General features: G+C 40.5%; 3 protein-coding genes across 5 annotated transcripts in view; 2 read left to right on the top strand and 1 right to left on the bottom strand.

Annotated features, from left to right (window-relative positions):
- The first annotated feature begins 794 nt into the window (after positions 1-794).
- mthfd2 (methylenetetrahydrofolate dehydrogenase (NADP+ dependent) 2, methenyltetrahydrofolate cyclohydrolase) lies at positions 795-4856 on the top strand. Its single transcript, XM_026343437.1, has 8 exons — positions 795-990; positions 2663-2847; positions 2962-3084; positions 3294-3446; positions 3537-3644; positions 3728-3820; positions 3926-4051; positions 4142-4856. The coding sequence occupies exons 1-8, from the start codon at positions 911-913 to the stop codon at positions 4288-4290; spliced, it is 1017 nt and encodes a 338-aa protein (XP_026199222.1). The 5' UTR covers positions 795-910; the 3' UTR covers positions 4291-4856.
- A 2676-nt stretch (positions 4857-7532) lies between these two features.
- arl6ip4 (ADP-ribosylation factor-like 6 interacting protein 4) lies at positions 7533-9959 on the top strand. The gene is made up of 5 exons (XM_026343438.1): positions 7533-7831; positions 7909-8220; positions 8747-8864; positions 9015-9084; positions 9166-9959. Exons 1-5 carry the CDS (start codon positions 7654-7656, stop codon positions 9220-9222), a joined length of 735 nt encoding a protein of 244 aa, XP_026199223.1. The 5' UTR covers positions 7533-7653; the 3' UTR covers positions 9223-9959.
- Positions 9960-10079: 120 nt separating this feature from the next.
- LOC113150757 (membrane-associated phosphatidylinositol transfer protein 2-like) overlaps positions 10080-13781 on the bottom strand; it is a 42570-nt gene continuing 38868 nt past the window's right edge. For all 3 annotated transcript variants that reach the window (XM_026343435.1, XM_026343434.1, XM_026343433.1), the window contains one exon: positions 10080-13661. In XM_026343435.1, the coding sequence (XP_026199220.1) occupies positions 13278-13661 (384 nt within the window). In that variant the 3' untranslated portion in view covers positions 10080-13277. The remainder of the gene's footprint in view (positions 13662-13781) is intronic.

Genomic DNA, 13781 nt, shown 5'->3' on the forward strand with positions numbered 1-13781 from the left:
GTGACAAACTGAATGTTGATCATGTCATTGCAGATATGAGGTAGGTGTGAAATAACTCTAGTTTGATGTGTGTTTCTGCATTTTACTGTTACTGTATCATATACTCATCGTTTCCACTTTCACAGATGTTATATTAAATATTTCTAATGAATGCTTCAGACGACTGGTATTGGTGCAGGATGCTCTTCACCACATGCATGCAAATTGTTAGAAGCAATCGGCTGCTATGAAAATTAAATATCTCTTCTGACACTATCCTTAAATGCATAAAGTAGTTTCAGCAAAGTGAGTTATATATTATTTAGTGTGTTCAAACGATGCACATTTTACTGCCATTCTACATCAGCCCAGTTTTTAAGACTTTCTATTTTGTGATGTGTTATTATTATTAATTTGTACTTTTGATACTTCAAGCATATTTTGCTATTATGATTTTTGTCTAATGTCTTCAATGAATCTTAGTAAAATATATGCAAACATTTACTCAAGCACTGTAGCTTCGTACAATGCTCAGGTACTCGACCTTCACTTGTATATTCCTTCCTATTTCCACCTCAGAGGTAAATATTTCACTTTTTACTCCTCTACATTAATTTTACATGTAATTGCTGTTCTGTAATTGAGAATTGCGTCGATTGCTGCAGTCTGCCTGCACGGTAAATACTCCTTCTTTGCAGTTTAGCTGATAATATTAGTGTAGTATTTCATGGGAGTAGACGGTATCTGCTGTGTGCAGTGAGGCGTGGCAGCAGATCACACTGACGCAGGCACCGTGTGTGAGGGGGGAGGTTTCAGCGCGCTCGGCTCTTCCTCCTTCCCAGACGTCGCTCCGTCAGCCCGGCTGCTGCTGCTGCTGCTGCTGTGTTTCGTAACGGACCCTGGTGTCTCTTCTCCCCCTCAGCCGGTCAGGATGGCAGCGGTCAGGACCCTCAGGAAACTGTGTCAGCACTCCCAGCATCCAGTGTGTAAACTGCACACGTCCGTCTGGAGGTGAGTGCGAACAGCGGCTCTGAAATCCGGTGAAATGAAAACCGCGATCGGCGCATTATGTAGTGAATCAAGGGGGCAGGTTTGTATCTCTTGAAACGTTTCTTTATTTTATTGTTCTCCGCTGTTGAGTACGTGGAAAGGTCGTGCGCTGTAAGGTGTTTGATTATATTGTAGCCGATTGTATCGATACTGAATGGCCACATTTCGCTGCGCCCCTAGCGTCGTGCCGGTAACACTGCAGCGGCCGGCTGGCTGATGAAATCGATAGGAGCGCTTGCACCCTGGAGAGTTTCAGCTGGAGACCGACGTGTTGCTGTGGACACAACGACAACACATGCCTATGCGTCGGAGCCATTATGTCCTAGATGATAAGAGATGATTTAAAATATTAAAAGCATCACAGAGATCCTGCATCCCCGTGCAGGTATTTATGGGAAACGTGCTGAGAGCAGCTTGAAATACATGAAATGAACGAATGTCGCACTCACGCCTTGAAAAGCTACTGAAACCTAAACCTCGTGTGGCCCATGCACATGATCTGCATCTTCACACACAAGGCAGATCATTTCAGTCATATTATGCACTTACTACTGAAGGGGTTGGTAAACCTTATGTTAACAAAGGACCAGTTCCAGCTGAGAAAAAGTTTTTTTTAATTCTCATTTTCATGCCTTTAGTTTGCAGTAGACTGAAACAAAGAAGCTGTAGAAGGAGCTTCATTGTTGTTAATTCTGCACTGATCTTCTATATTGAGCCCTGATCGAACAGATAGTTAGGAAAAAACAAGAAAAGCTTCAAAATGGATATATGTAAGTTGGTTTTGTGAGTTTAAAACATCAAGAAGGGCTGGGTTTCACGAAACATGGGCTATCAACTCGTGGTCATACATTTGAAAAGCGAGCTCGGCTCCTCAAACCTTTCATTTAAATTTTAAATTTGTCTGAGGTTAAAGAGCTGTTTGTTGTGCTGCAGTCCTGACACATTTTCTCTGGGACTTGGTACACTGGCCTCATGGTCTCACCCCATTTTACTCAAAGATGTGATACTTTTCTGTGAAGTTTAATTAATTTTGGCAGAATAAAAGGGATGGTTACATCACTGCCGATGGCTCATTACTCATGAGTTATTAGCTACTGCACTCTGGTTGTTGTTTGTTGTTATATAACTGACAACCATGCCGGGGTTTTGTTTGGACAAAGCAGCACGACAGATCAACCCAATCTATAGTTTTACGGTGAGGGATACTTTAGGTCACATTATGTCTAAGACAAACGCTGTAACACTACAGTACACATGCTAATAACCTACATGGCTCGGTCAGGTAGAGGCGTGCCTAATTTTAGAGGGTAAAATTGGTGCTTGCCAAAGCTGGATGGTTGATATCTATTGCAGGTTTCTGGTGTCAATGTTTAATGTTGATAGCAGAGATCAGGTCCAGTAGCTGAGTGGGTTTAAAACAGTTCTGCAGGCACGAGTCAAGATATGTGTTTTTATCTGTTGCTTAAATGTTTGTAACATTTCAAAATGTAGAACTAAATAACTTGTCTACTGGCTCGTGATTGTTGGGATTTCATGTTTAAAACAAGTAATTACTTCACTACAACTAATAGTAAAGAACATGAAAATTGCAGCCCTCAGGCAAATTCACTGTTTTATCCGTACCAATTCTCAGGCAGGAGGCAGTGGTCATCTCTGGAAGGAAACTAGCACGGCAGATTCGAGAGGAGGCCCGGGCGGACGTGGATAAATGGGTTTTAGCTGGCCACAGGAGACCTCACCTCAGCGTGATTCTGGTGGGTGACAACCCAGCAAGTCACTCCTACGTCCTGAACAAGACACGTTCCGCAGCCGATGTCGGTGAGGGAAAGACATGCAGTCCTCACTCATGCTCACAGATTGTGCAGTTAAATCACTAAAGAACAAAGGGTTGCTTGTGTCTCTAAGTTGTTTTCTCACTTCAACCTCCCACAGGAATCTCTAGTGAGACAATTCTCAAGCATTCAGACATCAGTGAGGAGGAGTTGTTAGACCTGATCTACAAACTCAACACAGACCACCGTGTGGACGGCCTGCTGGTCCAGCTGCCTCTCCCAGGTACAGAAAACCTGGAACAGAAAGATTGACAATGAGCATAGGGAATCAGTTGCTTTGTGTTGTGCTATACTTGAAATGTTCAGATGGCGTCAGCTGAGGTTACAGTGTATAAATCTATATTGCAACTGAATGCTGAACTGATGAGGTGATCTATGTTCTTCCAGTTGTCCTAAGTGTGACTCGTTTTTTTTTTTTTTTTTTTTTGACAGACCACATTGATGAGCGTACAATTTGTAATGCAGTATCCCCTACCAAGGATGTAGACGGCTTCCATGTGGTTAATGTAGGTCGCATGTGCCTGGATCAGTCCACCATGCTTCCTGCCACACCCTGGGGAGTCTGGGAAATTATTAAACGCACAGGTAAATGGGAGGCAATACACAGTTCCTGTCAAAGGTGAAATGCTGCTGAACAAACAATTTAAACTAACAATGAGAATACTTGTCTTCCAGGTATTCCTACTCTTGGAAAGAATGTCGTGGTTGCAGGACGCTCCAAGAACGTGGGCATGCCCATCGCCATGTTACTGCACACGGACGGACGTCACGAGAGGCCCGGAGGTAGGTTATGGTGTGTGTGACTGTGAAACGTGTGAGGATAGAGGGAGTTCTAACATGCACACTAAACACTGATTCTGCTGCAGGTGATGCCACCGTCACCATTTCTCATCGTTACACTCCAAAGGAGCAACTTCGCCAACACACTAAAATTGCTGATATCATTGTGGCTGCTGCAGGTTTGTGTTACTTGATTTGATCCCACTGAGAGTGAACTGTTTGAATCCCAACTTTCCTAGATAGATGTCATTGTTTCTTACTGTACTATGTATCTGAACTATCAGGGATTCCCAACCTCATTACCGCTGACATGATCAAAGAAGGAGCAGCAGTGATCGACGTTGGAATAAACAGAGTGCAGGACCCAGTCACAGGAAAGAACAGGCTGGTTGGAGATGTGGATTTTGAAGGTAAGGCCGGAGAGTGGAGGCGTATTTGTGTGGTGACACACCGAGTGTCTCAGGTGTCTGTAACATGATGCGTTTTCTGTCCATTCACAGGTGTGAGGCAGAAAGCAGGCTTCATCACCCCAGTACCCGGAGGGGTTGGACCCATGACTGTGGCGATGCTCATGAAGAATACTATTAAAGCAGCTAAGAACGTTCTGCTGTATCCTCCAGAGAGGATCCGCATGGCAGCTGCATCCTAAGGGGCTGGAGCTAATTTCAGCAACAGCGACACATTCCACTCCCGCAAACACTACCACCCGCCTCACTTTCTATTTGGAAGAATGCGAGGAGCTCCCCTTGCACATGGACTGGAAAGATGATAGCGTTTAGGCTCTCATTCTTATGACATCTTCAACCTTTCCAAACTTTAAGTGCGGCCATGTTTATACTGTTACATCCTCTCATGCAGTTGCATGTTTTATGTAACAGAATTTTCAGTATTTATCATTTGCATTAATATTTCTGTAAGATTTTTGAGTTTTAAAGGATCCTGAGAGGTTTGTTTTATTTATTGCTACAGTGACATCATTTGTAAATATGAATGGATACGGGTTACAGTATTTTACTCTAACTGGTGAGCAGTTAAAGCAGAGTGATTGAGCCCTGTCTGTTATGCTTTTTTTAGGTAGTTTAGCCTCATGTACCAAGAGTGATAAGGGCTGACATCAGGAATATGTATGTTTATCAATATACAAGCTTTAAAGATTCACAAATGCCTTTGTAAAAACTTTTAAATAAATATTACAGATATGTTCTCACATTGGTCCTTTCTGTGCACACAAGTGATGTCTTTCTTTTTAAAAATACTTTTCAGACACTATCATCATGTTACAACCTCTTCCCACTGGTGTTACACAGCCACCTATTCCTGCATCATTTACTGATCCACCGTTGTGTATATTTCATGAGAAAAAGATCCTAAAAATCATAAAAGGCTCCAGGTTGGAATTATTTATTTTGTTCACTCAAATACCAATCGTCTCTTTAGACCCCTATCTAAAAAGGATTATCCACAATTATGTAAATTTAACTCACTGACCTACTTTTACGTGACATGAAGCTGAGAGACTGGGACAATACTTTATATATTGATTAGTGTGACCCAACTAATAGCTACACCACAAAATGATGATAACTTGCTGTGTTGGCCCATCATTTTCATTGTGTGTATATGTTGCGAGGTGTTCCATAGGTGTCCAGTGGTGACCTATTGGGGGACACCAGTGGTGAGATTTGTGTGGGTTCCCCTGAGTGTGTAAGATGTGTACTTAAGACACACTGCATTATAAATACATTTTAAAATGAAAAAAAAGCTTCACAAGTCTGCATAGATAAGAAAACCCGGAAGATTGTGAATATTATTTATATATTAATATATTATTCATTTCTGGTGCATCTGGTCTTTATGGTACAGAGGTTAGATGGAAGCTGCAGCCGGTTTAGAGTTTACTGTTGAAGTTTTAATGATTCTGAGAGCATGAGGACAAAGATACTGGGACAGGGAGGCTGGTCGCAGTGAAGAGGAGAGTAAATACAGCCACTCCAGAGAAGTCCTTCGAGAAATCCTCCTCAAGAGACCTGATACTGCGAGGATGGTTCACCTTTCAATGATCCAAAGCATTCAGGCAAGAAAACACTGGGGTGGCTTCAGGACAAGTCTTTGACTGTCCTTAAATAGCCCCAACATAAAATAAAAATCTTTTCACTTTGTCATTATGGGTTATTAAATTTCAGTGTTTCCATCCTAAAATAAATTTCCAATGGAATAAAATGTGTACAAATTGAGGGGCCGACTCAGCTGTTTGCGCCAATGACCATTTGTCATTTCCCTGGCAAGGCTCTGTCAAATGTTTAAAATCACTGAAAAAGGGGTTTGATATTTAACTATTGTCTAATTAAATATATTAACATCTGAAGGTAGAGTCCAGGGACATATTTATACTTCTGTTCACACTGCATAGTGAACAGATGGAACAGCCATGTGGCCTGATTAGATAACATTTGTTCTTTTTCATTACTTTAAAATTTTATTTTAAGGAGCCAGGAGTGACAGGCTGACCTCTGAAGAGTTCAAATGGTGCTAGCTCAGTTTCAGCCCTATGTCCTGCTATCAAGAACAGAAGCAGAGTGTTTAGCCATGTGAGACCTGTTTCTCAACAAAGGTTTGTTTTTGAAAAAAAAAAAAAAATAGAGAATATTAAGACTCTCCTTGTAAACCAGTGTTTGTTTACCAGCTTCTGACATGTGGTGCCAACTTAGCACAGAAAGAAAACAAACCACAAAAATGCCACACATTATTTAAATGTTTATAACCTGCAGCTCTCCAAGCTGCCGCCCTCCCGCTGAGGTCGATGCTTAAGCTGCAGTTAAATCTGCTGGGGTGGCAGGAGGGGTGATAGAGTTTTGGATCATTGACAAGGTGGTTTGTGATGTGGCAGCCACTTTGGCAGCTGTGTCCACTCTGCCATTCCTCTGTGATATTAAGTCAGTGTGAGTTGGATGAGCATCACATGTACACACAGCAATCCACATGTACAGCCTCTGTGTTTGAAATGTGTTATATTAAGCTGCCTTGGTTTTTATTCCATTCTCTCCTCGTGTCAGATGCTCACTTCTCACCTTTCAGGAGTTGATTACAATCTCCCAAATTAGGGAGGTTAACATCCTGGACCTTAGTTAATTGTTGATCCCTTCACCAGCTGTGCAGATGCAACGTGTCCATCTCTAAAATCTTTGAGGTAATTTCTAGATAGACTGTTGTACTGAGGGCTCAAAATCTTTGCTGTAGTAAACATGACATTATTCATACTTAAGAATGGCAGGGTTTTTAGCAAAAGTGTCTTTTTTCCAGCATAACAAATGTAGTTACGTCTGTTATCTTTCTTACTTTTCCAGAGACTCACTCCTGTTTTTAAAATGCCAAGCACTATATATCATTTATTTTTCCACTCACACTGAGAGAAAGGGAGAGAAACGCAGACACTAGTTTAAGTAATATTCAATATGGCACAAACTGTATACGAATATATCAATACATTTATGAGGGAAACACTTTCATTTAATTTACTTTGCAAATCCATATTTTTTATTCATCAGCCTCTAAATGATGATACATTGTTATTGATTAAGCCTCTTTGGTTTCTGATCAAATAAAACCAAGTGAAGTCTACTTGTGATCTCCCATGTTAGTAAAATCCTAATACGCTTACATTTCCATCTGCGGACCTCTGGACATTGTGATGCTAACACTGTACTTTAATTTCAGTCAAATTTGACAACATTTATTTTTATTGTATTTGAACACAGTGGTAGTATATTGCTATTTTTTAAATAAAATAAAACAGTGTGAGCATGTTTAAATGAACTTCCTGTATCTCTAGAACTAGTTAAAGTAGGAACTAGGAACTTTAATACGGTGTTTGGTGACGCCGGGGGACGGAAATTAAAGACGAACACTCTTCCGTAAACGAAACACTTGTGTTTACCTGTGGGGCACAGTCGCAGTCCTCATGATCTTTAGCCAACTTTTCCGTGTGGGTTTAAGTTGTTGGTGATTTTTAGTGATGGGTCGCAGCAGGTCCCCTGAGAGAGCGGACAGAGAGAAAGCACAAGATAAGAAGAAGAAACGGAGACGTTCCTCCTCCTCTTCTTCTTCATCTTCATCGTCGTCGTCATCGTCTTCCTCGTCCAGCAGCAGGAGTCGCAGCACATCGACAAAGAAAGGACGACTCCAAAGTCAAGGTTTGGGCAGCGAGCAAGCTGTGGCATCAGGGAGAACGACGCCACTTAATAAATCTGCGTCTCCGTTTCTGTTACAGATGTAAAAACACAAAGAAAGAAGCGCAGGCGAAGCTCCTCTTCTTCCTCCTCTTCCTCGTCATCTTCGTCCTCGTCGAGTGAAGCGAAGTCCAAAAAGAAGAAGAGCAAAGCCAAGAAGAAGAAGAAGAAGAAGAAGCTGAAGAAGGAAAAGGCGAAGCTGAAGAAACAGAGAAAAAGGGAGAAGAAGAAGAAGAAGATGGAGAAACTGAAGAAGAAGACGGAGGCGCTGCTGCCTCCTGGTCAGGCCGAGAAACCTGCGTCCTACCTGGAGGTGTGGCAGAGCGAGGAGGGGGCAGTGGAGCTCGGACCTGGTGGGACATCAACAAGTTAACATCACTGGGTTTTACATGTGAAGACACCATCTGGTTGTCTGAAGGATTCATTTTATTTAGGATCCAGATGATTCTGATTTAAAATCCAGTTTACCTCCAACCAGCTTGATGGATATGATTTATTTACAGTAGTGATGAAACTGCCTTTTAATTCAGCAGTTTTTATGATCTAAATTATTTCTGGTTTCAGCTTCTCGTGAAGATTTGCTGCTGGATTTTTTATACGTTTTGGAGAATGTGTAGTTGTAGTAGTAGTAGTAGTAGTAGTAGTAGTAGTAGTATGCCATGTTTAAAAAGAATCTGTCATGGTTTTTTGTCATTTTGTATTACAGTATCAGTTTAATTCATAATAAAGTTATGGTAGAAGATATCGTCAGTCAGATTACCCACAGTGACCAGATATAACCACAGATATTAGATCAGCTAATAAAAGCACAGATAGTTACTACCCAGTCCTACCAAAGTAGACCAGTCAGTTGCATTTTTTTTGTGTGTGTGTGTGCAGCTATGACAGATGAGCAGAAAGCCCGACTTTCCACAAAGAGGCCCCTCACCAAGGAGGAGTACGAGGCTCAGCAGAGTGTGATTCGCAAGGTGGTAGACCCTGAGACAGGACGGACGAGGTAAGGCAGAAGACCTGGTTATTTTATCTGCTAGTTGCATCTACTTTGTTGTTACATGTTTTCTCCTTTGTAACATTGTAACGTGGTTTATAATCCATCTACAGTGAGTTTACAATAACAACTCTACTGTGTTTTTCTGCTTTCCTCTAGATTGGTGAGAGGAGAAGGAGAGATCATAGAGGAGATAGTCAGCAGAGATAAACACAAAGACATCAACAAGGTAAAAGAGAAACTTTCAACTATAACTTTTTGAAATGAAGCTGCCTTGTATCTTAACAATGCACATTCATTGATCCCATAGCAAGCCACCAAGGGAGATGGGAATTTCTTCCAGAGGAAAATGGGAATCAACAGGTAGAGACAGTTACCTTCTTCAGCAGAAGAGCATCACTAAACTAAAACTACCTTCTACAAGAAGACACTGCCTTGACTGGTATCTAACAAAATGCATATTCAATATGCCTTTTATTTCACATATATGCCAGTGATTGCACTGTGTCACGGAGAATGTACTAAATAATTCTGATATGTACTGTTGTTGTGGTGAAGTGAACTGATTAACTGGTTAATTTCAGGTAAAAGTCATTATCTCCTATTGAAATAGCTTTTTGAAATGAATGCTAATCACATAGGAGATACAGAGATGAATTATGGTGGATTTGAATGTGTTGTGTCTGTTGCAGAGGAAAAAGAACAGAGCTCAACACAATGAAAATGTTGATACAGTAATTCATATATGTTGATGTTTCTTGTTTTAAAACATTTCAGTGTGTAAATTTAAATCAGGGTCGATCCTGACTCAGGATGATATTTAAGAGCTGTCACTGTAAACAACTGATCAAATAATTTCTTCATTTGAAATCGGGTTATTCATGTTGTGTATTGTCAACTTAATGTGAAACACGTAAAGAAGCTGATTGAAGTTTCCATTTTTACACGTCACTGTGCACAGTGACAAACACTTTTTTTTAGTATTTTGGCTTCATACTCTACACCCACTCTTCTCACCTTCACATATCACATTCGCATTCTCTGAATAAATCTGCATTTGTGTGAACCAATCCCAAAAACAATAAACAGATTGTTTTCACTGCAGTGAATTATTCTACATATATTTCAGTAATTCCTGTTTCCTGAAGAAACAATGCTTCCAGTAATCAAGCTAAGTTGAAGACAACGTTGTCATAAGTGTAAAAAAAGGCCAGAATGACTTAGTTGTTTTTTATACGTTCTTTATACACTGTACATAAAAACACTAGGGAATGGATAAAATGAAGTTATCCAAAACCTACAAGATACACACCCTGTACAATGAAAATATTTTCCAAGCTTAATTTACCAAGGTATGTTGTATATATACAGTCTGTGAATGCTAACTGTTGATGAAAGAGTTGTGCTGTTGAATCAATCCAGGAAACAGAGCTTTAGACAGTGATGGATTACCTCATGTTTGTGAAATGTCAAAAAGATTTCTGCTTTGTACATTTTAAGTGAAAACAAACCAAAGCCTTTTCAGAAAATATGGCCTTTTCCTATTTCCACAAGGTCAAGTGTACACGAACAGTTTTCCATAAAGTCAATTAGGGTATGAGCAGCGGTCACTCTACGCCTTGCAACACAATGGTCAATGTAAGGCAGGAAAGGGAAATGTAAGGCCTCTGGTAAAGTGTGTGTCAGCAGAAGAACCAAAGCGAGTGTCAGCCCAGAGGTGGCTTTCACAGATAACTGCACTGCTTTTTCTGTACATTCTCTGGATTTTAATATGCTGGAAATTCTGATCTTTTAGAAAGGGAATATGTTTCAGTAATTACCTTAAATGGATAATTGTTCATTTTTTTATTGTTGTGAACATACAGTCATTGTTTAAGCAGCTGCTTTTCCTACACATACAATCTATATGGCTTCATGCCCAATCTTAAAAAGGTAAAAAATGCAGAGGGACAGTAATACGTTATGGATTACACTCTGCTTTTCCACAATAGTGAGAAACAGTCCTGACTGGGGAGGTAATTTGTAACTTTAGGTAACTGATATCTAGCCTACGGTACTGAGTATTGAACGAATTGTTAAAAACGCCTCTCAGTGTGACAAACTACAGCCTCCAACATGGCTCAAAAAACACCTGAATGCCATCAACTACATAACAGCAGTTTTACTGCCAGGCTGTGTTACTTTCAGATTCAGGTTTATCTAATAAAGTGACCACTGAGTGATCAGTAAATGTTAAGTGGGTTCGTATCGACACCTTTGTCCTGGAATGGAAACATCACAACAGAAACAAAAACTTAGCATGTGTGACCACCTATGAAAACCTACTGTCACATTAACACTTTGTAAAATGGACTTTCAAGTGTACACATGCGTCTGTGGAGGCCCGAGACGTGAAGATACCTTCTGCAATTTGAAGTCTGTAGAATATTATGTGCCTGTTCGACTGATTGTCAATGCACTGGGACATTTCCTCAACACAGTCTGTTTGATCTTGTGGTGTGGTTGAGTAATATTGCACGTTTCCCTTTACATTTGAGCCTATTGGTCCATTGTAGTCAGCGTGACATGCCTCCTGACATGCCCAGAAGAACAAATAAACATCATTCGAATGAATAAATCACATTTTCTTTTTACCCATTTCTGAAATTAATGGCCAACAGCACAAATTAAGTCTTAGCTCTGTGTTCCTACTTCTAAGAGCGTATTGTACAGAATTTACAATTTGCAGATTCATCTTCCTCTAAAGGCGCAGTAGAACAGAGAAAGTGATCCTAATCTAAGGAGGATAATCTATCAGCACATTCAATGCCTCATTTACAGCTAAGGGATAACCAGAGAGAAGCCATATCCCAAATTTCCAAAATAGATAATAACAAACATACAATATATGACACAAGATAGCTTTTCTGTTGATACAGTTCTGGTAATCTGCAAGATAAAATAATAAAAATACAATACTGTGCCAGGCAAAGACCTTTCTGAGTTTTGGCTACTGCAACTGATGTTTGAAGAAAAATAAACACAACATAGCTAAAGTAATCTTAAAACACATTTTGTTCACAAAATCAATACATTTTAATATACCTATAACCTTAAATAACAATAATTATCATCATCAGTCAATAAAATGTATCCTGATTGAGGTGGTGTTTACACCCAGAGTAAAGAAGACACTTGAAACTGGTCTTCAGTGGACCAGATACCAGATCTGCACTATAATGTAACAATTATGTACAAGCCTTGTTAAGGCATTCAACTACATACTTACACAATCTATTCCATTTTTACACTGGAGACATTATCATTTCCTCTCGATTCGTGTACAGCATATTATTTTATACTGTTTACTTTGGCACATTAACCAGACAGTAGTAGGATGTTTCCCTACAGCCGAGTCATACAGATCAGTACAGTTCAGTAAGGTAGAGCAGCTCAGCACGGTGCGATGTGGTGAAACCCTATAAAAACCCAGTTTGAGCTGCAACCATAATTAAAGGGTAATTTCGCAGTTTGCTTCATGTGATGTTTGGAGCATTCTTTGGTCTGAGGGACAACAGACAACAAGAAAAACTGGACTGTATGGTTTGGGGAAACATTATTTTGTCATTGCTGTTACGCTAGAAGTATATGCAACAGGAAGTAGCTCTTAAATAATCTCTAGTTGACTCACAAGCTACAAAAATTATTTGCTATGGTTCATAAATGACAATGATTTACGAAAAAAAAAAAAAAATCTAAGAGATAGATACATTTTGGCTTGATCGATAGCATGGTCACACCCAGAAAAGAAACGCATTCAGTCCAGTTTGACCTGATTATCTTCTCTCAGACTAGAACGTTTCTGATAATCACATAAAAAGGACTTGGTTTTAAAACCACAGTATTATTCACAAAGTGTCTTATTATATTTGTTGTGCTTGCAGTGGCCACAGTAATCAGCTGCAGTGCAGTAGAAGCACATGGACCTGTCTGTAACCACTTTGTGTTTGTTGAGGCAGTGCAGCATGAGGGTGCTTCTATGTGTAACCATCTCCAATGTAAAAGCTTGTTGTAGGAGGAAAACCGAACCTGTATACAAGACTGATAAATATTTACTAAACAGTAGAAACAGTCTGGATTCCTACAGTATTAGCTTTGTTTGTGTTTATGTACCTGCAACTGGAACACGCTTCCCTAAATGCCTGTTAAGTGTTTTATAATAAATATAGCCTCTGTCCATATATATTTGCGTTGAGGGTAACTGGTGTTAGTTTTGTAAAGAGTGGTTTGTAGCACCTGTTATTTTCCGTGTGGCATCTACCCACCTAGTGCAAGACACCTGTTTTTCACCCTTCGCATTTATCTTTATGTTATGTGTCTTTTCCTCAGCACTGGATCAGCAAGTCACACTCCCAAAAACACCCTCACTTTGTCTTTCTAATCTCATTTTGGGCTGAAAACCCCTGGCTCCAACTTGGTGCTGCTGCTGCGGCCCCAACAGCTGGCTGTGATGCTCATGCTGCGCTGGGTCGCTCCCTGGCTGTGGCTGTAAGCGCGCTCCATTCGCTCCCGCTCCAGCCTCTCACTATCTGATTGGCTCTGTGTGCGCTCTGGCCTGTTGTGGATGTTGCCTGTTGGGGAGCTGGGGGCTGGCTGGGAGGAGATGGTGCGCAGCAGGTGGTTCCTCTTCCTCAGGAAGTCGCTGTTTGCACCCAAACCGAAGCTGCCTTTACGTAACACCATGCGAGCGCTGCTGGTCTTGGCAGGCCGAGAACGGTGGTTGTACTCCAGCTGGGATAAATGAGCTGCATATCCCTCTGTGATGAACTGTTAAGAGGATTAGAGTGGAGACATACTGTCAACTAGAAAGAAAGATGCTGATTAAATGTTTTATTTAATTCATTGAAATAAATTACTAATATGCAGTAGGAGCGTAATGACAGAGAA

This window comes from Anabas testudineus, chromosome 9 (assembly GCF_900324465.2).
Source record: "Anabas testudineus chromosome 9, fAnaTes1.2, whole genome shotgun sequence".
NCBI classification, from domain to species: Eukaryota; Metazoa; Chordata; class Actinopteri; order Anabantiformes; family Anabantidae; genus Anabas; species Anabas testudineus.